At 43.9% G+C, this 24,381-nt stretch overlaps 1 protein-coding gene across 1 annotated transcript in view; it reads left to right on the top strand.

The window, feature by feature from the left end:
• The window catches only part of MAP2K5 (mitogen-activated protein kinase kinase 5), a 120,167-nt gene that overhangs the window by 43,285 nt on the left and 52,501 nt on the right, over nucleotides 1–24,381 (top strand). The window contains exons 9-16 of the mRNA XM_036389455.2: nucleotides 445–484; nucleotides 3,693–3,761; nucleotides 3,855–3,936; nucleotides 5,389–5,450; nucleotides 11,952–12,000; nucleotides 17,030–17,103; nucleotides 18,006–18,056; nucleotides 21,571–21,642. Of these exons, the coding sequence (XP_036245348.1) occupies nucleotides 445–484; nucleotides 3,693–3,761; nucleotides 3,855–3,936; nucleotides 5,389–5,450; nucleotides 11,952–12,000; nucleotides 17,030–17,103; nucleotides 18,006–18,056; nucleotides 21,571–21,642 (499 nt within the window). The remainder of the gene's footprint in view (nucleotides 1–444; nucleotides 485–3,692; nucleotides 3,762–3,854; nucleotides 3,937–5,388; nucleotides 5,451–11,951; nucleotides 12,001–17,029; nucleotides 17,104–18,005; nucleotides 18,057–21,570; nucleotides 21,643–24,381) is intronic.

The following is a 24,381-nucleotide window of genomic DNA, read 5'->3' on the forward strand; positions in this document are numbered from 1 at the left end:
TGAGATAATCCTGATTTTCCGTGAAAATTCTGAATAGTGGTGATAATCTCAATTAATTCCATTGAAAGAAAATGGGAAAATGTATAAACTCGAGGTTGGACTCAAAGATTTAAGGTTGGACTTAAATTTTGGAAGTCTTTTCCAAGCTAAATGATTCTGTTAAATTCCCATTTATAGTTTATTTTTCTGCTGTATCAAAACCTTCAATGTGTATATTTTATATCAAAAATCAAGATACAAGCCCCTATAAATGGTTCCCTCGTAAATATATTTTTGATCCCTTGTTTTCCTCAGTTTTCCTTTAGAAATGCTGGATAAAATTGAATTTACAGAAAATCCATGAGGTAAAATTCGTTTTTCTGTGAAATGAGTGTATTTATATTGCACATCCTCGCAGAAACAATTTTATATAATCTCAAATTATTGAATTTTTTCCTCACCCAGGGCTTACCATGTCCGTAGTGGAAAAATCCTGGCAGTGAAGGTAAGAAATTTCAGACATTTTATTTTTTTCCCCATTTTTTTCTGCCCTTGCTTTCCTTCCCTTCCCTCTGATTTTTGGCTCTCAATTTGATTTATTGCATTAATTAATTTATTTACAGTAAATTTATTTATTTATTACTTATCTACTGTAAATTTAGTCATTCCCAATGAGCTCAGATTCCCAAAATTCAGGATTTTCCCCCCAGGAATTGCCTGAAAATCCCACATTTTGGTCCTCCATGGATGTTTCCAAGGGCAGTTGGGCTCCTTGATTAAACCTGGAATTTTAGAATTTTGTGGTCAGGAAAAATCCCAATTTTCTCTGAAATTCACTTAAAACTGGGATAAAATAATAGCAACAGTGGGGCAGACCTTGGATGCAATTTGTGAATTAAATTATGCTTGTAAATGAAATTATTAATTATATTATTAATTAAATTAATAATTATATATTGTATTCATTGCTAATTAATAATTATTAGTTCATCTGCATTAAAATAAGCCAAAAAATAATTTGGTTGCTTTTTTTACTGATAAAATCCAGATTTAATTGCACAAGATAACCACAAACCTGTTGACTAAAACACTTCCAGCTGGTAAATAATCAACCCAATGCTAATAATCCATAACACAACCCCTCAGTGATGCACCAGATCCCATATTTTGCATAACCTTAACCTCCAGAGGACTCAATCCCTTTTTCCAAGTCACTTTTTCCTCTTTAAAAGGCAGCATCCCAGTGAGCACCATGACTCTGCACTGCTTTTCGCCATTCTCCCGCTGCTTTTCGCTGGAATTTCAGTGCAGCACTTGATTATCATTATTACCTTTATTATTTATCACCCCTGCCCACAGCACCCCAAATTTCCTCTGAGCTGCGCATACTGTAAAAGACAGGGAAGTCTTAATTAAATTAAAGCAGAATATCTGAGTCTGACCTGTGATTTTTGCTCTGCTCCCCTTTAGTGGAGGCAGCAAATGGAGAGAGGCAGCAGTGACAGCCCGTGATGAATTGCTGTGTTTATTCTGGATATTTTAATGGCCTCTCCCTAATTCAAATTGAGCAGGGAGTAAATTATAATTCAGTCACTCAGCTGCTGGGCCTCACCTGACAGCTCAGCCTGTGAGCGCTGGGGGAGCACAGCCTCAGGTGGGTTCCTCTCTCCAAAGTTCTCCCTGGCCACGAGTGGGGCTCCAAAATCCCTGAATTTTGGGCAGAAAATTCGTTGGGAAGATGCAGCTTGGTCAGGAGGATCAGAGACCTTCCCCGAGGACTTGCATGTCATTTAAATTCATTTTTAGGAAGTTCTTCTGGTCCAGTGTCCATTCCCAGCTCAACTCCAAAGTTCCCCTTTTTCCCTGGGCCTGAGGGCTCCAAAATCACTGAATTGTGGGCAGAAACTTCATTAGGAAGATCAGAGGACTTCCCAGAGGATTTGCATATCCTTTAAATTAATTTTTAAAAAGTCCTTGTGGTCCAGCATCCATCCCCAGCTCAACCATCTCACCCACGCTCAGGGGATCCCAGGCAAATAATGATTGGTGCTGCAGAGTTCTTGGTTTAGGGGAAAAAACCCAATTATTGAATGTTCCCAGGGAGGTTTTGGATTCCCCATCCCTGGAGCGTCCAAGGCCAGGGCCTGGAGCACCCTGGGATGGGGAAGGTGGAATGAGATCCCTTTCCCACCCAAACCATGCCAGGAATTTGCATCCAAATCTTCATCTCCAGCTTCATCCTCAGCAGCAATGACTCTGAGGAGATTTTTTGGGGTTTTTTTTGTTTTCTTTTTTGGGTTTTTGGTTTGGTGTTTGTTTGTTTGTTTGGGGTTTTTTTTTTTGTTTTGGTTTGGGTTTTTGTTTGGTTTTTTTGGTTTTTTTTTTGCTTTGACACAGTTCCAGCCCATGCTGGAAGCTGTCACCTCATGAATCCCTGGAAGTTTTTTCTACCTGTACAAAACAGGCTTGGAAATTTCATACAAAAGGAGATGATAAATGCAGGTTAAGGTGAGATATAAGTATTTTTTTCCTCTTTTTGTGCTGCAAATAAAGAAATTTCCTCCAACCTTGACATGAGGTGGGGTCACGCAGGCACATGTGTGGAAGGAAACAGTAAAACAATTCTGCAGAGGAAGTGAGGCTGATCTCCCCTAATCAATTTTGGGGTGAAATAATCTTGTAATTCCTCTGTCTGTGCCCTTCCCTTGGTGTCCTGACCACCTGGAAATGGGAAAGCTCTGCTTTCCCGGGTTATCCTCATTATTGGGGTGTTTGTAATTAGGGTTGATGCAAATGAGCCCCAGACCTTTCCTCATTCTAGGCCTGGCTTTGGGATGCCAGGGATGTTTTTGCTCCTGGGATCAGAGAAATTCCTCGCTGGGATTAGAAGTGAGTGAGGTAAAATTTTGATTTGACACCCCTGACAAGATGGAATTGGGTGAAATTCAGAGAGCACCACTGGTGGGATCCCAGCAGATGAATTTCTGAGGTTTCCACGCTGGAAAAAATGTAAGTGAATATTGTTGGCAAATGATTATTGATCTGGACAAGTGTGTTAAATGTTTCTTGGCAGCCCTGTACTCCACTTACAATTTAGTTTAGTGACAGCTTTTATAAATAACCCCGGAGCAGCTCTGGGAAGAGGCAGGTTATTGGTTTTTCCTGGAGACAGATTTTGGTGCTGGGTTGGAAATGGGCTCCCCGTGTTGTGTTGTGTTCTGTTCTGTCAGCACTATTCCTGGAATGTTTATTCTGCTGCTCCTGGAAACTGGCTGAATTCTGCTTCCCTTTAGCTTAAAGTGTTAAATAGTGAAGGGTTGGCTGGGGGCAGACTGAGCCTGGCTCCAAGCACCGAGTCCAGTTTGGTTTTTAAAGCGGAGCTTAATAATCGGGTTTTCAGGTCTTCAAAGAACTGTGGCAAGAAACTCTGTGTTCAGTTTGAATTTCGGTGCCTCGTTCAGAGGGTCTGCCCTGAACAATCCTGGGGATTTAGAGCTGCAGGAGGTGCAGCCCACTTTGGCTGCAGTCCCTGCTGCTTTGGTCCTGCTGGGCAGTTGGGATGGTGAGAAAACTTCCTTCCTGTTAAAATTTTCTTTCCACCTATTCCTCTCCTTGTTGCCCCACAGTGATCATTGTTCCATGGATCTCCAGGATTTTAATATTGAATCATTCCCTTCCCTTTTACATGAACTCTGTGTATTTCTGTGTTTCAGGTCATACCCTTGGATATAACACTGGAGCTCCAGAAGCAGATCATGTCAGAGTTAGAAATTCTTTACAAGGTATGTGGGTTTTGCTATTGGAATTACTTTTACTTCAGTTTTCTTACAGCAGATTTTAAAACAGCCTTGTGGCTTTTTTCTCTCTTTTCCCAGTGTGACTCCTCGTATATCATAGGATTTTATGGTGCTTTTTTTGTAGAAAACAGGATTTCATTGTGCACAGAGTTCATGGATGGTGAGTAGTGGATCCAGTTTGCATTTGATTGCTAAGTAATTAAATGAGAGAATTGTTTTGGTAGAATGAAATGCAACAGTAAGACTCAAAAACGTGGAGTATTAATAATATTGCAGGTAGTTAAAAAAAAACAGAGCAGGTTGGAATTGGGATTGGGGGACATTCTGCATTTTCCCTGCGTGGAACTTCTCTTACTTTTATGGAAAATGTAAATAGAAGAGGAATAAAGGCAGCCTTAATTTGTGGTTTGATATTTGAGCCTCCCGTGCAATCTGTCCTCACTGACAAAACATCTGTTCCTCACTTGTAGTGTTTTGATAGCCAAAACAGCTTTTCCTTTCAAGAAATCTATTAACCCAATGTCCTGGGTGTTTGCAGTGGAAATGGTCTCTTAATTACCAGGCAAGGAGTTATTTTCCAGCCCAGCTGTTTCCCAGCTCGCTGCCGAGTTCCTTCTGGAGTCCCTCTCGTTCCTCCCCACGAGAATCCTCACCCCAGACCCATCCCTGGCCCCACAGCCTGGAATTCCAGAGCTGTCCCAGCCCTTGCCTGGGGAATTTGGGATATTCCTGGGGAAAAGCAGGGACAATGCCCTGGGGCAGCAGTTTGCCAGATTTTTAATTCTCAGTTTTAAATTTCTTTCCTTGCCTTAAGAATTTGTATTTCAGCCCAGGGACATTTTGGACTCTGCTTTGATCGTGAGGGCTTTTTTTGCAGAAGAGAAGGGAGGTTTCCCAATCCCTTGGGAAGGTCTGTAGGGATTTAGAGGGAATCCCATGTCCCCATCAATGGGGGGATGCTCACAGGGTTCTTTCCCATTCTGGATTTACTGGGAAAACTTCAACTGCTTCCTCAGGAACTCTAGGAATTTTATTTCAGGCATCAGTGTGGGCATGGCCAAACCCTCCCTGGTGTGATGTCAGGAGGAATGGCTTTAATCATGGATATAAAATGGATATTTATATCCATTTCAATGGCTGTTTATGTCCATTTAATTGGATGTTTATATCCATTGAATCGTGGATATAAATATGTGATAGCACAGAATGGTAGCACCAGCTTTTGACAACAAGAGTTGGGATACTCTGGACCTTGAAATCTGCTTTTTGGGATGATTTTGTTATCCCCAAGACATTTTTCCACACAGTTTGGAGTTCTTTAATGTTGATATTTATGACTGGAAGGTTTTCCAACATTTTGTCACTGCTGTATTCTGAGGATCAATGCTACCAGCAGAAATCAGGGACGTGGGTAAGAAGCTCCCTGAGTGCTGTTTTGTGTGTTTATGCAGAGTTTGGGAGGTTTTTAAGGTCAGTTATTTCTGCCACAGCTATTGCTCTATCACTGATGGTGTTTTTATTAATAACCAAGGCCTAGAAAACCCTTGGGGCTTCAAATCTGGGGCACTGTTTCATCTGGCACCACCTGAGCCTGTGCTGTTTGTCCCTGCAGGGGGGTCTCTGGATGTTTATAGAAAAATTCCAGAACACGTTCTCGGAAGGATAGCAGTGGCTGTGAGTAATTTATTGCTTTTTAATCTCTCAGTTTTTGCTGTGGGAGTGGAAAATCTGGGTTTGGGTGGTCATTGGGAGGCTGGGGCAGCTCCAGGGTCCGTGTGAGAGGAGGGTCCTTCCTCTCTCTGCTCCTCCAAACCATCCCCTGTGCTCAGGGGCTCTGGGATGAGGGAAAACTGCCTTGGGAGTGACCAACACAACCTCTGGGGGCTCCGAGGGATGGGGCTGCTGTGAGGGGAAGGTGGGAGCTGGGCTGGTCCAGCCTGGAGAGCTGGAGAGGGGCTGGGGACAAGGGATGGAGGGACAGCACACAGGGAGGGGTTCAGAGTGGAGATTGAGATGGATCTTGGGAAGGAATTCCTGGCTGGGCTGGAATTCCCAGGGCAGCTGTGGCTGCCCCTGCATCCCTGGCAGTGCCCAAGGCCAGGCTGGATGGGCTTGGAGCAGCCTGGGACAGTGGGAGGTGTCCCTGCCATGGCAGGGCTGGCACTGGGTGGGATTTAAGGTCCCTCCCAGGATTCTGTTACTCGAATCTGTGGGACAGGATGGGGTGAATGGAGTGGGATGAGGAAACAAAAGAATTTGGTGGCAGTCTGTGTGGTCACATCCCTTCCTGTCAGCGTTTCTTCCCATCAGGATGGAGAAGTGCTTTTAATCACCTTGATTTATTAAATTATTTCTTTAATCAGCCCCTTAAGCCCTTCTGCTCCCTGTGGTGCCTTTAGAGGTGGCTCAGGAGCCCTCTGGGGATCCTTTGTCTCTGGGTGTGTGATTTCCATCCTGGCTGTCCTCATTCTGGCCACAGGGTTGGTTTTCCAACCCCCTCTCTCTTTGGTTGCTCTGTGGGTTTTCCTTGAGGGCTTGGAGGCTTGGGTTGGTTCCTGCCACCAAAATGCAGGGGCAGAACAGATTTTCTGTGTTCTGCTCAAGGAGGATGAAGTTTTTCCCTTGGCACAAGCCAGAGCTGCCACGGGCTGGTCTCTCATCCCCTCCACACCTGAGCAGCCCCGGGGAAGGGTTAATTGGGGTCAGTTTTGGGGTGCTGAGGCTGTGCTGTCTCAAGAACCCTCATATCTCCTGGGTTTGGTCCTGAGGTGTTGACAGTGGGAGCCTTAAAGCCCCTGGCAGCTCATCCTTGGGGCTCTGCAGCCTTCAGCTGCTGAAAATCCACTGGCCATGATTGAAAACTCAAATTACAGACCAACAGAAAATTCAAAAGTTCAAAAAACCCATCTTTCCCCACAGCTGAGCAAAGGGTAATGACCAATGTCTCAGTGGATCTCACCAGGGAGGGAGATACTGCAAAACAATTGCCAAATATAAGGAATACTTTGATAACTTAAGCAGTTTAAAGCATAACAAAGTTATTCTATCATGTGCCATTTAATTAAGTGCTGGCTTTTCACATTCATTATACATCAAGCTGACAATTTAAATCCTTTAATCCAACACAGGCAGCTATTTAGTCTCTGTTCATTGTAATTCACAGCTCTCCTTTCCTCTTAATTTGTGTGGCCTGCCCAGGGTGATGAACATCCCTCTCTGATGCTGTTTCCTCTGAGCAGCTTCAAATCTGCTCATTATGTACCTGGCAGCTCCTTGTGCAGTTTGAGAGCTTTTCACCTCAGCTCAGAGGGAGAATCTTTCATCTCCTCTCCCCTCTGGAGCAGTGAGTGGGAAGCTGCTCACAGTATTCTCATTTTCCTGATGAGGATGATGAGGGTGGTTTGATGATCTGGGATGGGCTTCCAGCATTCCCCCAGCTGCTCATTCCTTCTCCTCTTCCTGATTTTAGGGGTGGGTTTAATCCATCACACCTTGGTTTTATCTCTCCCCGTCCTCCCCTTGCCATTCCACAGGTGTTCTCCTCCAGTTTTCCTCTCACCCCTAATGCTGCTGTCCAGCCCCACCTTTTGTGTCTCCATAGCTGAATTTTTTCATTTTGTCCCTGATCAGTCAGCCTAGGAGCCTGGCTCCCTGACATGGATATCTCACTTTTCCTGGTTATTTTATTTCCTATTTCCTGCCTGGGAGCCTCACTCCCTGACACGGATATCTCACTTTTCCCAGTTATTTTATTTCCTGTTTCCTGCTTGTGAGCCTCACTCCCTGACATGGATATTTTGCTTTTTTTAGTTTTTATTTCCTGCTTGTGAGCCTCACTCCCTGACATGGATATTTCACTTTTCCCAGTTATTTTATTTCCTCTTTCCTGCCTGTGAGCCTCACTCCCTGACATGGATATTCCACTTTTCCCAGTTATTTTATTTCCTCTTTCCTGCCTGTGAGCCTCACTCCCTGACATGGATATTTCACTTTTCCCAGTTATTTTATTTCCTCTTTCCTGCCTGTGAGCCTCACTCCCTGACATGGATATTCCACTTTTCCCAGTTATTTTATTTCCTGCTTCCTGTTCCCACTGCAGAGCAGGGGCTGAGGAAGGAGGGGAACAAAGGAGCTTCAGAGAAGGGGAGCTCACCCTTTTCTGCTGCTCTGGGAGCAGAAGGTGAGCGCTGAGGCTGAACCAGCCCTGGCAGCTCCTGGGCCCTGGTGCTGATTTTTGGCACAGTGGAGGTGTTGGAAGGAGGCAGCAGGAGCCTTTTGTTTCCCTGGAATTGCTCAGTGGCTCCTTCGAGCCTCCCCAGGCTGTGTCTGAGGGGCAGCAGAGCCTTTGGAGGGGGCTGGGGCACCTTTGTGCTGAGTCCTTGTAATCCCCTGAGCACCCTGGGATTACCCAGATCCTGGGCTTGCTGAAGGAGAGACAGACAAAAGCTGCAGCTCCATGAGTGGATTTTGTAGACAAAACCTGCTGCTTCCATAATTTTTTTCCCCCCAGTCTGGTTTATTTTCCCCATAATTTTTTTGGGTGGATTTTGTAGACAAAACCTGCAGCTTCCATATTTTTTCCCCCCCAGTCTGGTTTATTTTCCCCATAATTTTTTTGGGTGGATTTTGTAGACAAAACCTGCAGCTTCCATATTTTTTCCCCCCCAGTCTGGTTTATTTTCCCATCCCCATGTCCACAGTCATTTTTTTATTTTCCCAAGACGTGTCCAGTGCATGAATCCGTGGAAGCTGCTTGATGACGTGTGTGACCTGCACACCTGTTAATTGCAATTTGTGGAAGTTTTTAAGGGAAGCCATTTCCAGATGAAAAGGATACAGGCAGGCATTCCCTACATCCCAGCACTCCTCTGGCTCCAGCTTTGGGATTTCTGGCCTTGGACTCGTTGATCTGGGAGGGCTTTTCCAGCCTAAATGGTTCTAAATGGGCACCACTGGATTTGTCTTTCTCATCTTCTGCCCTCTCAACCAGACTTGGCATGGATGAGGGGCAATTCCAGAGAGGCCCCAGGGGCTGCGGGGAGCTGGGAATGTTCCCCTGGAGAAGGGAAGGATCCCGGGAGAGCTCAGAGCCCCTCCAGGGCCTGAAGGGGCTCCAGGAGAGCTGGAGAGGGGCTGGGGACAAGGGGCAGGACACAGGGAATGGCTTCCTGTCCCATGTGGCATTCCAGAGATCCAGGGGCAGCCCCAGCTGCTCTGGGCACCTCTGCCAGGGCCTGCCCACCCTCCCAGGGAACAATTCCTCATTCTCAATATCCCATCCAGCCCTGCCCTGTGGCGTTTTGGAGCCATTCCCCTTTCCTGTCCCTCCATCCCTTGGGAATTGTCTCTCCATCTCTGGTTTTGGTTCCTGCAGGCCCTGCAAGGCCACACTTGGGTCACCTTGGAGCTTCTCTCCTTCCTCCAGGCTGGACAATCCCAGTTCTCTCAGGAGATGTGGAGGGATCTCTGCCCTCACCCTAAAATCCATCCCTGCTCCCTTTGGGAGTCGCCATCAGTGAGAAGGGGAAATCTCCCTCAGTCCCTCTCCTTCCTGCTTTTTTTATTTCCATGGAGGGCTGGGGTGTTTTCTCAAGGAAAAGCAGATTTTGGGAGCCCTGAAGGGAGGCTGTGGCCGCTGCTGGGGTGGTGCTGCTCCCTCTGTGCCTTGGCTTGCCTCTTCACACATTTATTTTCCCTCCCTTGCTGGAGCAGTGACATTGTGCTCTGCGCTGTTGATTGAAGTTCTCCCTGAAAGGATGTGCACTTGAACTGTCAGCAGAGTGAGAGATTGACAGCAGGTGGAAGCACTTTTTGTGTCAAGGCTTTGTCAAGGCATTGTTGTAAAACCTCCTTCACTGAATACCAATAATTCCTGCTCCGGCTTCAATCAAAAGATTCTCCCCTCCAGGTTTAGAATAATATTTAATGCTTGAGAGTCCTTCCCTAATAGGCAAATGTAAGGGGAGTGAATAACGAGCTGAGTCCATTTGGGGGGCTCCTGTGAGCAGATTTACAGCCCAGGATAAAGGGAAAAACTCCTTTTTTATTCCTTTGTACACCCAGAGAGTCTGAAGGGAGAGTTTGGTAATTCCATGGCTTCCCTCACTGCTTACCCAGCACATGTTCCATCATAAAGATGTGTAGAACTCACAGCTGTTGATTTGTTTCCTGAGAAATGTTTCCTTTTTTTTTTTAATGGATGCTTGCTTTAAACTAAACAATTTCCTATGGCTTGAAAGATTTTCAATAGTCTAAATACATTTTTAATAATCAAAGAGTTTACTGTTCTGAAAATCCCTTTGGCCATTGGAGGAGGTTTGAAATGTTGCATCTCCTTGATTTATTTTTGCATTGGTATATTATTATTTATATGTATATTTATGGGTATATTTATATTTATAATTATATTTATTTGTTTGTTATTTGTTATTGATAATTATTATTATGTTATTGCTGGTGTAATTATGTGAAAACACTGTAGATAAAATTTCCATTTGCTTTTCATAAGCCATGGAATCGTGGAAAGATTAATGTTAGGAAAAAAGCCTTTAAGATCATCAAATCCAAGCTTTTTGAAAGGCTTGAGGTGAACAAGCCACACCTCTGGGCAGGCAGAATTTGACCAAAGCTTTTGTTAAAGGTAAAAAGCATCTGAGGCCAGGAGATGCTTGGGTTTGGAGTGAGTTTAAGGGAGGAATTATCTCCTGGAACGATTCCTTTGGGATCCACCATCATTATTTGCTTTACAAAAAGATTCTGATTCCACCAACATAATTTTTCTTACAGAATAAATTTCAAATTTTGAAAGAGTTTCTAATCCAAGAGGAAGGCAGAAAATGACTGTGCTCTCTGCTTTCACTCTGTGTAACTTTTAGCACTTCTGCTCCATCACTGCAACATAAATAATTTCATTTTGGGCTACTCAGAGCACAGAAAATGAATTGTCTTGACTGGAGAACTCACACAACATTAACATGGTCAGAAATGCCTCATGGTTTTGGAGAGCCATGAGGAAGACCTCTTGGAAATGGAATTAAATTTCACCTCAGAGGTGGAGAGTGTTGAAAAGCCAGCAGGGATGGGCTGGGGAGCTCAGCACAGCTTGGGATTTTGTGGTTGGAATTTTGTGGTTGGAACTTTGTGCTGGTTGAGTTTTGTGCTGAAGTAACTGGGTTTGGAGTTTGGCTTTAGCAGCTTTGGTGCTGGAAGGAGCAAATTTTGAAACCTGCCCAGGTTTAGGAGCTGTATTTCCTTTTAGGAGTTGTGTTTTAGGAATTGCATTTATTTTTATGAGTTGTATTTGCTTTTAGGAATTGTGTTCTAGGAGTTCTCTTTGGTTTAGGAGCTGTATTTCCTTCTAGGAGTTGTGTTTTAGGAATTGTATTTACTTTTAAGAGTTGTATTTGCTTTTGGGAATTAGGAATTGTGTTTTAGGAGTTGTGTGTGGTTTAGGAGCTGTATTTCCTTCTAGGAGTTGTGTTTTAGGAATTGTATTTACTTTTATGAGTTGTATTTGCTTTTGGGAATTAGGAATTGTGTTTTAGGAGTTGTGTGTGGTTTAGGAGCTGTATTTCCTTCTAGGAGTTGTGTTTTAGGAGCTGTACTTTCTCTGCTGTGAGATGCAGCAGGATTTGTGTTGGGTCCAGCATGAGAGGAGAATGAGGGAATTTTCACAGTTCAAGAGGAAAAGTTCCACATTTGCATTGGGTAAATTAAAGGCAGCAAAGGAAAAGGCACAGGGTGCAGCAGATGGAAAGAAAGGGAAGGGAGGAAAAAGTGGAAGAGGTCATTAAGAGATTTTCTGGGTTTCTGGCCTTTTTCAAGAGGACAAATCATTCCATCCTTTGGCCTTCATGGTTTTTAGCACCCCAGCAAGGGCAGGTGAATTAAAGATCCACTGAGATGCCTGAAGGGATTCAGTGTGAGCTCAGCTGAGTTCAGCTCACAGCTCCTGGCAAGAAATTAATGTGTGTATTATTAATTTGTGCATTAATAAAGGACCTGCTGCAGGTTTTTAGCAGGGGCTCACCTGGGAGGGAGGTGGGGTCTCCCCTTTTCCTGCTCCTGCCTTCATTCTTACTCCTGGCTTCTCTGATCTCCCACCCCAGCTGAAACTGGGAATTTTTCCTATCAGGAATCCCTAAAATGTGATTTTTTTATTTCTTTTACCTAAAGGTTGTGAAAGGCCTGACCTATTTATGGAGTCTGAAGATTTTACACAGAGGTGAGTAGCAGATGTTTTCTGTTTTCCCATGAAATTTTAACATCACTTTCTCCACAGACCAAGCAAACATCTGCTTTGAGTGCAGTGGGGTAATGCAGAATGGATCTCACTCATTAACCTTGCACACTTTCTTGTAAAACATTTTTATTGCTCTTTCATTGCCCTCCCTCCTCCCCTGAAAAGAAAAGGACTGAGGAGAGGAATGAGTTTTACAGGGATTTAGAAGCTTAGGGTTGCAAACAGGTGCCCAGTGGAAAACATCAGCGTGGAAATGAGATGTTTGATGGTGGTGGAAACAGAAAATAGGCAATGAATTGTCTATGGTGCTTCAGAAATCTCAGGTGACAGCCACAAGTGTTGCTGGGGGCTCAGATCTGTAAAATCATGTCCCCTACCATGGTCAGGGACAGGGAAAGTCTTTAAACCTGCTCGGACATAAGTCAGTTTGGGGGTTTTGCTGTTTATTCTCTTTCCTGCAGCTAATTTGGGGTGGTTTTTTAAAACTTCTCATTTGTTCCTTGCTTTTTACTGTTAAATTTTACTGTTTAAAATGTGTCTGTTTGGAAAAATTAATTCAGATCCACCAGTACTTCAAAAACAATGTGGGAAATGCCGTTTAAAGAACAGAGAAGCCCATTCCCCCTCCACCAAACTTCCAAAAGAAGGGAAAAAAAAAAAAAAAAAAAGAGAAACTCATTCAATTTTTAATGTTTCCAAGGAGTCTGGAGGCAGCTGCTCTGCTCCCTGGTGCTGCTGTGTATTCCCACATCTCTTCCCTCATCCTGGGAGCAGCAATCCAGGAAAGAGCATCTCAGTGGATCTTTAATTCACCTGCCCTTGTGGGGTGCTAAAAACAAGGAAGGCCAAAGGATGGAATGATTTTTCCTCTTGGAAAAGGCCAGAAACCAAGAAAATCCCTTAATGACCTCTTCCACTTCTTCCTCCCTTCCCTTTCTTTCCATCTGCTGCACCCTGTGCCTGCTCCAGGTGACTCCTGCTCTTTTCATCCTGCCATTTTTGGGCTACAGAAAATGTGAATTTCTGTCTCTCCAAAGCAGGGACAGAGGGATGCAATGGCAGGCAGGTGATTATTTCTGCTGTCCTTCAGCTGTCTCCTGGTTTTGATGCTCAGAGGTAAAAGGAGGAATTTTGGCTCCCGATTTTCCTGCAGTGTCACCCAGGGCAGAGCAGGAGAGTCAGGAATTTCCAAGGAAGGGCTGGAGCAGGGAATTGGGAGAGGAGGAAACAAACAATGAGCGAGTCTTTTATTGCAGATCAGACATCTCAGCAAATATTCCAGCTTCACTTCAAAACAAAGCTCACAACTAATGAGGTGATAGCCGTGCATATTAATAAACCCGAGCTGGAGTCATCACACCCACATCAAACATAAACATAAGATTAACACCTCCACCACTTCCTTGGAAGATGTGAGAATGTCCCAATGATAAGTGTGCTCTTTTCCCCAGAGCATAAGAAGTAGAAATGGAAGGGTAATGAGAAATTAACTTAGATTTAAAACAGAATTAGCAATTAAACAAGTCTAATCATGTACAAAGTCAAAGTTTGTCTAAAGACAAACCAGAATCTGTTAAGTTCAAGAATAAGTATAGACCGTGTGCATTTTATCTGCTGTGTTTTGCTTTGTTCACACCTGCTTCTTAAAGGAATTGCAGGAAATCAATGTTACCCACTTGTGTTTAATTGTACTGAGCTGCATTGGTGACTTGGCTCTCTGAGTACTGGGGCTGTTTATATATATTACAGATAGTTATTTATTTCGTGGTTTGGGCACCTCAGTTCCTGGGTAGGTTTTTAAATAGAAGTTCTGGAGGTGTTGCTGGTTTGAAAAGAGGGAGAATTGAGGATCTGGAGATGTGCTCTGTGGCAGGAGGAGGTCTGTGCATCTCACTGACCATCTCCTTTTCCCCCAGCACATCAGAAATCCAAGGATATTCCACTCCTCTTTGTTCTGGCTGGGAGGGACAGGCACTGGAGGAGCATTCCCATCTTCTTACCATTACTATTGTTATAATCATTATTAATAATAATAACGTTATTGCTGTTATTATTATGTCAAAACGCTGTAGATGGGATTTCCATTTGCTTTTCATAAGCCATGGAATCCTGGAAAGATTAAGGTTGGGAAAAAGCCTTTAAGATCATTAAATCCAAGCTTTTTGAAAGGCTTGAGGTGAGCAAGCCACACCTCTGGGCAGGCAGAATTTGACCAAAGCTTTTGTTAAAGGTAAAAACCCATCTGATTGTTTGCTGAGGATTTCAGCAGAGATGTCCAGAGCTGCATATTTGCATCTTTCCCCCTTTCCTGTTTTATCTCTGGGGGGTGTAATCAGCATTAGGGCCCCCCAATGGAGCACAGACACAAACCCAGGGGTGTTTGGGGATTTGCCAGCCTGGGGTTGTGGAAGCTGTCCCTGCCCATGGCAGGGGGGACAGGATGGGCTCTAAGGTCCCCTCCCACCCCAGCCATCCCAGGATCCTGGGTTTCCATGCATTTATTTATGTCTGTATGTAAAGCTGAGCACACATTCTGTGCTTCCTTGCGTGTGTTTATGCCTGTATGTAAAGCTTGCCCACTCATGGACCACTTAAGGCTTATTTTAAAAAAAACTTAATCCTGGCCTCTGCCAAACCACGCTGCTGCCTTCCTTGAACCCGGCCTGTTGCTGTTTGCTGTTTTTAAAAGCCAGCAGAAGTCAAGAGACAGCTTTTAAAGCATCTCAGGGCTTTGTTTTTTTCCTTTTTTTCCCCCTCACACAATCATGAATCTGTTTGCTTTTCAATGCCACCAAGGAGTGAAATGTTTGGTGTTCAAAAAGCTGAACCTCTGAGGGTTCTATTACTGTTGAGTAAGAGCTTGGAGGTCCTGTTTGTTTGCAGAGAGGTGAAACTACTCAGGCAGCTCCATCACCAGGAGAACTTGTTCATCCTCTATAATGATGCTTCATAGAAATCATTTGTATTAAGCAAGCCCTGGTAATGGGAGCATAATGACCCCTTTTGGCTCTTGTTTAAATTCTTTCACTTCTCAACACTAATATTAATCACAAGCAGATGGTGCAGAACATTATTTATGCACACTTGTTTCCCAAACCCAAAAAATATTTAACCCATTAGCTGAAGTGGGTGATGAGAGCAGGAGGCTGATTTGCTGATGAGCTGATTGTCTCCCTGCTCCAGCAGCAGATATTTTGGTGCAGGGCTCTCACTTCCTTTCCTTTTTGAGGAAATGAGCACAGCCATTGAAAAGCACAGCAGATATTTGAGTGAATTCCCTGATTTCGTGGTGTTTGGTCCTGCTGGAAGGACAGCTTGGGTTGGCTCCTGCAGTGTTTGTGTGACTGCCCCTTGCTCTGCAGGGTCCTCCCCAGCCTCCCCTCCCATCCTTGAGGGGCCAATTTCCCAGTGCTTTCTTCCTTTTAGGATTTTCTCGTGTTTTCAGCTTTGTCTGTGGGGGCATTTCAGGATCCTTTTTGTTACAGCTGGAAGCAGAACTGGTCAGAATCGGTTTTCCCCTAGAAGTTGGGAGCAGCTGGACATCCTGGGATTGATACCAGCATTCCCTGTGTGCTCCTGGGGCTGGGCTCCTTCCACCGCCAGCCAAGCCCAGCTCCATCTTTTTGGGAAGAAGGTGAAACAGGATTGTTCTGCACCTTGTTCAGGATTCAGGAGAGAGCCTCTGGCGTGCTCAGCACGTCTGCTTGGATTTAGCAAAGTCACTCAGCTCCAGAGGAGGCAAAACTCCATCAAAAGTGCAGCACGTGGGTGGAATTCCTAAAGATGGAGATCAGCAAACACAAACTGAGCCTCTGCATGCCCAGGACTGGGGGTTTTGGGGGGAAAATTACAGGATTTGCAGGAATTACAGTGCCAGCAGCGTTGATACCTCACTTCCAAAGTACTGATCCACCTGGGGTCTGTAGGAACTATTGGGTGCTCCCATTTTTAATCTGGATTTTTAGCTCAAATAGAGGCGAGCTTTAATCAGCTTCTTAATTGAGGTTCTGCGTTTCTACATCGCAGAGACAAATTAAGGCAGCTCCTGTGGTACCAGCAAACAGCTGCTAAAGCAAGGCAAACCTAATGATAAACAAAATTAGGTTCTTTTCTAGTTGGGTTTCATCCATCTGCCCCCAACCAGTGCTCACTTTGAGGGGAGGCACTGATTCAAGCTGCTGCCTTTAATCCATTTTGACAGAAGAAGGCAGTGATTAGGCAGAGCCAGGCTCTCATCTTCCCATGTTTGAGCCAGGCTGTAACGTGCACGTTCTGCTCCCCCACTGGCATCCCTGGAACTGCAAAGATGCTCAGTGTTTCCTGCACTAGAGCCAGGCTGGGTGTTGAGCTTGTTCCCAGTTGATTTTATTTTGCAGCAGTGCATCAGCTTCCCGTGGCAGCGGGAGCAGTCAGCATCAGGATGTTTGCACTGATACTCTGGTTTTGGAATGGACGTTGATGGTTTATTTATGGAATTCCATCCTGTTTTTTCAGGCTGATTTTGCAGTTTGGTAAAATCCCTGTGAGTTCAGGATTAATCCCTGTCCAAATGCAGTAATTCCATCTATCCCTATGTAATTCCACCCTTTTTTCAGGCTGATTTTCCAGTTTGTCAAAATCCCTGTGAGTTGTTTTCCTATCCATCAGTGCACTTGGTTCCAGATTGGTGTCACCTGCAGGTTTAATAATGTGCATTTTTAGTATTGTATAAAGTCATCTGTGTAAATACCATCTCATATCTGTGTGGAGATACGATGTATTTTCTATATTTTTTATATATCTGGAATTTTATCTGTGCTGCTGACTTACAAACCACTGCATTTGAAATAGATATTTGTAATATTTCCTATCAAAAGCCACTATGCCAGTGCTCCCTGGATATTTGGGGTTGTCCTGTGCAAGGCCAGGAGCTGGATTTGGATGTGGCTCCCTTCCAATGGAGGATATTCTGTATAACTGCTGTGTTTATGATCCAGGAGAATGTGGATAATGCAGATTTTCCCCCAAACAGATGTGAAGCCCTCCAACATGCTGGTGAACACCCGGGGCCAGGTGAAGCTCTGTGACTTTGGGGTCAGCACCCAGGTAAATCCCCCCCCTTTGCATCTCCCCCCATTCCCCTCCTGGTGTCCAAATCACCTGGCAGCCCCACAGCAATCCCCTCTCTGCTGGGACAGCCCTTTTCATTTTTAATCTCTGGGCGACTTTTCCTCCATCTGAATATGATTGTTCATTGTTTAATGACAGTAAAAACTGCTGATATTGTAATTACTACTTACGAATAGCAAACTTCATTGAAATGCAGCTTTGATCTGGGAGCCTTTTGCCCAGACAAAAGGGAGGGCAGAGCAAGAGACGTGTCTGGGGAGCCCAACTGGCCCACAATAAAAATTAATATTGGGAGCAACAATAGTGGTGGGCTTTGACAATGTGCAGCACAAATTTTAATTAATTTCCATTTTGGGCCTCCCTGGAGGACTTCTCTGCTAGTGACCCATGAGCTCGCTGTGCTGTTGATTTGAATTTCAGCACCTTTTCCTCTCAGCCAAACACGAGGCCCAAAGAGAAGGTCAGCCTTGTATTATGGGCTGGCAGGCTCTGTTGTCCCTCCAGTGTTTAAGGGATGAATTGGGGCTTTATTCACATCTGACTGAAAAATGAGTGTGCTCAATCCTGCTTCCTCCTAATTCACTTTTTATATCAGACTGGTTTGGGGTACTAAAACGAGCAGTATCCTGTTTAACACAATTGTTTAAGGTTATCTGCCATAAACTGTAATGCAGTGCTTGCTTAAATTGGAATCCTCATTCCCCAACCCAGGCGAGATTTAATCATTTTTAACGCCTTGGCGGATAAATCCCTTCCCTTTTTTACATAATTTTTAGTTGATTTATAGGGATGATGATTGTAGGTTAAATGAGGAATAATTGCCCATTTTATTTCCACATTATCTTTATATTGTTCTAACAGCCTGTTTTGTCTGATAGCTGGTGAATTCCATAGCCAAGACGTATGTTGGAACAAATGCTTACATGGCGGTAAGTGGAGTGATGCAGGAATAACATTTCCGTGGAATTATTTGTCCTCACTCTTGCTCTGTTCAGTGCAGGAGATATCCTGAATCAATCCTCACATCTCCATCTCTTCCCATCCCCTGGCTCCATTCTGTGGGACAACTCTACTTCTTCTTGCTGAGAGGGAGGAGGAATAGTGGAAAAGTGGCTTTTTTAAATATATTTTCTGTTGGTTTTGCTCCTTGTGATAACTGGGAACAAAGAGAAGCCAGTTGGACGTGGAAAAAAAAACCAGTTTTTCACTCACAGCTTGTGGCTCTCTGCAGATCACTGACAGCCCCAAACCATCCAGGTTTTGGGAGTGCTGGAATTTAGGGAAGCATTGTGCAGAGGTTGGTGGGCATTCCTAAAACACCCCATGGAAATTTGAACCTAAAAACATTGGGATTAATAACATCAGGGCATTAAAATGCAAGTTTTTAGCTCAAGAAAGCCATCAGTACTTCCACTTCTCAGTACAAATTTTGGTCAGTCTTTGTTAACACAAGACCACTTTTGTCCTGTTCCTGTACATTAAAGCCCCTAAATTCCCTTTTTTTTTTTTTAGATTTTTTCAGCACATTGCTAAGGATGCATCATTTGGAGCAGGGTTTGGGTTCAGAGCTGCCAAGTGCCAGCCTGAGCAAATCAGAGTGGATTTTCTGCACAAATTGTTCTGCAGAAAATTTCTCAGTACAAATCAGAGCGGATTTTCCATCAGATCCATTGGATCCTTTTCAGTTCCCCATTGCAGATGTGAAAACTCCACAGCCTCAGTTTTTAAAGCACTTTCTGAACTCTTATTTTGGCCAATAAAATCCTTTGAGCAAACTGCTCCTGATATTGCTGAGAAAAGAAGTGCTCTGCTGGTTTAAAATAAAAATATAAACAGCACAAAGTGGTTGGTGCTCGTGTTTTTCAAACCTCAGGGAAGGGGAGGGAGAAATCCATGACCTTTAATCGCTTTCAGGTATTTTTTTCTGATTTTCTTGTCAGGGTTCCCATTTATTTGCTAAGTGCTTTTCCACTTGAGCTCATTGTGTGGCTTCTGAAAGGCTCAAGTCACCATCCTAGAAAGACTTGGGCTGTCCTGTGTCATCAGAACGCTCAGAAACAGCAGAAAATAAATACTTCAGAATAGCAGAAAAATGGGGGTTTTTAAGTAAAAAATAGAGATAAAAAAAGAGCTGGAACACAGAGATCCAGACAAAGAAACAGCTTCAAATTAATCAACTTTTCCAGCTCAGCTGTTGCTTCCAACTGGTCTTAAGCAGGGCTGAGAATTAAATTGTATTATGCTTTTAGTGCCCAAACCAAGATTACAGCTCTCTTTCCCAGGTGTGCATTAAATAAATTGCTTTTTTTGCCTTTCTGGATGGATGTGATGCCTCCATCTCTTGATTGTGAAACAGAAGTTTAAGCTCAAAATGTGCTCGATCTGATTTTCTGTGTTAACATCACTTTGCTTCTTGATTGAGTCATTTGTTTGTCATCAAATTTCCAGGCAAGCCCTCAAAAAAATAATGAAGGTCACAAGCTTTGCTTCACCCACTTGGCAGGCTGGCAGTGAATTTGAAACTCTTGAAAAAATTGAGGTTTTCTTTGTAAAAAAAGAAAAGGCTTTTTGATTTTCTGGGGTTTTTTTTTGAAAACAAAAAAGGCTTTTTGATTGAGAAATTAAAATTTCCAACCAAAACACATTTTCTTAAAATAATTTCATCAGCATTTTATATAGGAAAAAATTGGATTAAAAAATAATCAGTTCTAGAAATTTAAAAGAGAAGATACCTTGGGCTGTGTATTTAGAGTGATCCATGTGTTGCAACCTTGATGCATCTGTTATTCCTATTTTCCTCTTCTTTTCTGTACTTTTAAATCCATCTTTTGTTTAAAAAGCTGATTTCTTGGCCCTTATCTTTTGTGAACCCACAGTTCCTCACTGCAACTTGCTGTTTAGAGCTTGAACTTTAAGAATAAACAATTTAATATTGCATAATATGAATTATAAATCTCATTTGGTGGCTTGGGAAGGGTATAAAACAATGGGGTGGATGTTGGCACCTTGCTTGGGCCAGGTTAGCACATCCCATATCACGTTATAAAATTACTCTTGGCTGCACATCTGCACCTTTGTGAGGGTATTTGTTAGTATAAAAATATGTCTCTATAAAAATATGTCAGTATAAAAATTTATCAGCTCAAAAAAATCCCACGATGCTGTTGCAAACATTTCTAAATGTGCTGACCCAGGTTAATTATACTCAATGAATTCAAAAACAATAAAATAAGATTTCGGGGTCACTCACAAGTGAGATTTGGTCAATTTGGTGAAATTGTGGGGATTTTTTTGGTGGGGGGGATTTTGGAAGGTTGTTTTTAGCAGGAGTATGGGCAGCAGTGTGGTTTTTATTTAACATTCACGCTGCGATAAAAGCTCCTGACCTGGGAGTAGCAGCGCAGGGTAAACATCCAAAAACACATTGGAGTGGCACTAATTTGGGAGTTTGTTTTCTAACAAAGGTCTCTGGATTATTAAAGAGTGAAAATCCTTTGTAGGTGGCTGGCCCAGACAGGTGCATTAACAGCACAGTGGGGAGAGGAGTCTCAGGGAGCCTTTTATTGTTGCATTTCATGCTGTACTTGACCTTGGAAATGCTTAAATTGTAGCTTTCAAGTAAAAACCAGCAGATATTTTTTACAGCACTCCATTTCATGAAGCATTAAACCTGCTATTAATAGTTTGGAGCAGGGGCTTTTTTTCTTCTTTTCTTTTTTTTTTTTTTCCCTACAGGTCAAAAAGCCCAAAATTAAGAAGTATATAAAATGAAGTTGCCACCATGTGGTGATTCTTTTGGCTTCAGTAATTTGGCTTTTTAACTGTGGTTATTCCTCAACCTCTTGACTCCACGCTGGGAATTTTTTCCTTGTTGTGGTGCCTGGATTTTGGGGAGGGAAGTGGAAAACTGGATTCTCTCAGCTTGACCTTGTGCTTTGCTCACGTGCACGGGCCCTTGGATTAAACAACCACAACACAAATCCAAGGCCAGCCTTGCAAGGACCCAGAATTTCCTGAAGAATTCCTGAATTTCCCTGGATTTGCTCCCTGCCAGGGAAGCTTTGGAGCATCTTGGTGGTTTTTTTGGTGTCTCCACTTCCCACGGGGCAGCTCCAATCTCTGCTCTGGGGTCGGTGATAGAGCCTGGGGAAGGGCTGGAGCTGGGCCAGGGCAGCTTTAATTGGATTTTAGAAAAGTTTCCTCCCCCAGAGGGTGTTGGGGCACAGCCCAGGCTCCCCAGGGAATGGGGAGTGTTTGGCCAACGCTCCCAGGGTGGGATTTTGGGATGCCTGTGCAGGGCCAGGAGCTGGAATTTGATCCCTCCCAACTCAGAACATTCCAGGATCCTGTGATTTTTCCCGTGCCTTGCCCTGGAGCAGCTTTGGAGCAGGATCCCTGGGTGCCTGCAAGGCTCAAGAGCTGTTCCTCTGCTTTTCTCCACAGCCTGAGAGGATTTCAGGGGAGCAGTACGGGATTCACTCGGATGTGTGGAGCCTGGGCATTTCCTTCATGGAGGTATGCAGAGAGCTCTCACATTAACTCTTACATCAAAAATAACATCACAATATTTCAATTTAACCTTGGTTTATTCTTTGAGTTCCCTGTATATTCACGTGCTTTTTCCTGTTGCTAATTTGGGCTGTATTTAGAATGGGTTTGTTCATTTGAGGTCTTAAATAAAACTCCATGTTGGGGTAGGAGGTAGGGCCTGGTGTGTTGAGGCTTTCCCCTCCTTTTCCCCTCCTTTTCCCCTCCTTTTCCCCTCCTTTTCCCCTCCTTTTCCCCTCCTTTTCCCCTCCTTTTCCCCTCCTTTTCCCCTCCTTTTCCCCTCCTTTTCCCCTCCTTTTCCCCTCCTTTTCCCCTCCTTTTCCCCTCCTTTTCCCTCCTTTTTCCCTCCCTTTTTCCTCCCTTTTTCCTCCCTTTTTCCTCCCTTTTTCCTCCTTTTCCTCTTTTTTTGTTTTCTTTTTCTTTCCCCTCTCTTTCCCCTCTCTTTCCCCTCTCTTTCAGGTGAAGCTGGGCATACCTTTAAGTGAAACTGTAACCAATATTTTTAGCACAAGGTGAAGTTGAGCAGTCTCAGTGCTGGCCCTCTGCATCTTGGCACATTTCACGTTTTGCAGCCCCAAACTGAGCCATTTTTACATTCTCACACAACAAATTCTTGCCAAACCCCTTTTAACCAAAATGTAGACGGTGAGTGCTGGGTCAGTGCTTGCAGGTGGGGTGGATCAGTGTCACTGGAGCCAGCCCTGAGTGGCAGGGTGACACAGTTTGATGTGTCCCAGGGGGAGCAATGGAGGGAGGGCCCTTCATTTGTTTCACTGCACGTTTGAATGGTTTGTGGTGCTGGAGAGCCCTCCCTCAGGACTTTGGGAGAGATACAGACCAATTTCATGCACTCTGTAAATAACTCCAGCCAAAAAAGGGCTGAGGTTGTACTCCAGGAAGGTGGTGTGGGTGATAAAAAGAGTGGTGTAAACCCAGGACTTGATAAATAAAGCGTTTCCCAGTTCCTTTGCTGATTTAAAAGCTGTGCCCCAGCAGCTCAGTGATCACCACAAGATGTTTGGAGTTTATTTTAGGGTTGTTAGTGGCTAACTTGGCTGCTCATCAATTCCACGTGCAGGCTGAATTTTATTGGTAAAACTCCTTTCGTTTGCATTCCCTCCTCTGGTTTTACACCTTGCCAGCTCTCCTCTCCCTCCCTTCCAGGGGTTTCTCCTGAGCCAGATGTGCAGGATCCAGTTTGGGTCTGGGTGCTTTGTTAATTGGTTTGTCAGCTGCTCCTCCGAGATCTCTCCCAGCAGCAGCAGCAGCAGCTTGATTGAAGTGCTCTGAGTGATGTTAAATGATGAAAACAAGGACAGTGCCTTAGAAAAATGCCTCCAGAAAGGTGAAGAAGGTGCTCCAGGAGCCACACAAGGTCACTGTCATTAAAGTAACACCCTATTGACGTGGGGATTGGGAGTGGAGGCACTCTTGTTGCTGTTAAAAGGGGGAAGTTTTGCTGGTGTTTGTTGCAGGATTTAAAATCATCTGCACTCAGTGAAGCTGTGCTCCAGCCCCACACCTGGGTGTTAGCAGCACGTTGATTTTAAAGAAATACCAGGTGGGATGGAGGCAGCAAGGGCTGTGCTGGCAGGTGAGGATGTAAAATTGTCAGTAAATCTTCTCATTTTCTCTAATGCTCTCCTGAGCCCTTAAAAGCTCTGGAATTTCTTTGCTGCAAAGCTGCGTGTGATGAGAGGTGGGAGTGTTATTTGGGAGGTTGAGGAAACTGCCCCAAAAAAGCTGGGAGGAGAGAGGGAAGAGTCTGGGATGGGAGTCCTGGCTAAGCTTTGAGAGATGGGGAGTGTTTGTGTTCCCTTTGAGGCAAGAGGGGTCTGAGGGTGCTCAGTCATCCCCTCAGAAATAAAAAAATAAATTAAAAATTAAATTAAAATATAATGAAACTAGAGCTGCAGCTATATAATCATTATTATTATAGATTATTACTATAATCATTATTATTATCATAATCTTTTTTGTTACTTTGTTTTCTTTGAGTTTCTTTCTTCCTTCAGGATTTTTCTGAAGGGAATGGAATTTAATCCCTAACCCAGAAAAACTGTTTAGAAGTGTTCCACCACAAATAGTTTGTGTGTTTCCATGAGGTTTCCCCGTGTTTTATTTAAGTGCTCTTGGCTTGACAAAGCAAGTTCAATTTAAACCCGTGCCACTGCTGTCACTACACTGACCACTGTGTCAGCATTTTCATTTCTAAAAGCTGTTTTTCAGGGTTTATAACTCAGCCATAAAACACATCCAGGCTGGGCTGGGGCTGGCTGAGCCCTGGAACCCATTCCCTCTCTCCAAGAGCCATGTCCTGCACGGGAGGAGAAATTAAATTGCCCAATATTTCTTGTTAGTCTCCAATATGACTCTGGTCCTAGCTGTAATCCACAGGTGAACTTTAAAACATCCAAGGGAGGATAAAATCCATCTGCCTGGGGTTTAATAGCAGCAGCAAGGCTGGTTGGATGGGTCTGGAGCAGCCTGGGATGGTGGAAGGTTCCCTGCCCTTGGGAAATGAACTTCAAGGTCCTTCCCAAGCTCCTGGGATTCTGTGATATTTATCATTTTATCTCCAGATAGAGTTGGTGTTACATTTAAATTCAGGAAGTGAAAGCAATTTGCTAATGCCCAAAACCAAGTCAATTTTGCAGGTAGAAGCTCCTGGGCTTGGCTTTTTGCTCCTCCTTCTGTATCACTTCC

Source organism: Molothrus ater, chromosome 13, assembly GCF_012460135.2.
Source record: "Molothrus ater isolate BHLD 08-10-18 breed brown headed cowbird chromosome 13, BPBGC_Mater_1.1, whole genome shotgun sequence".
Lineage (NCBI taxonomy): Eukaryota > Metazoa > Chordata > Aves > Passeriformes > Icteridae > Molothrus > Molothrus ater.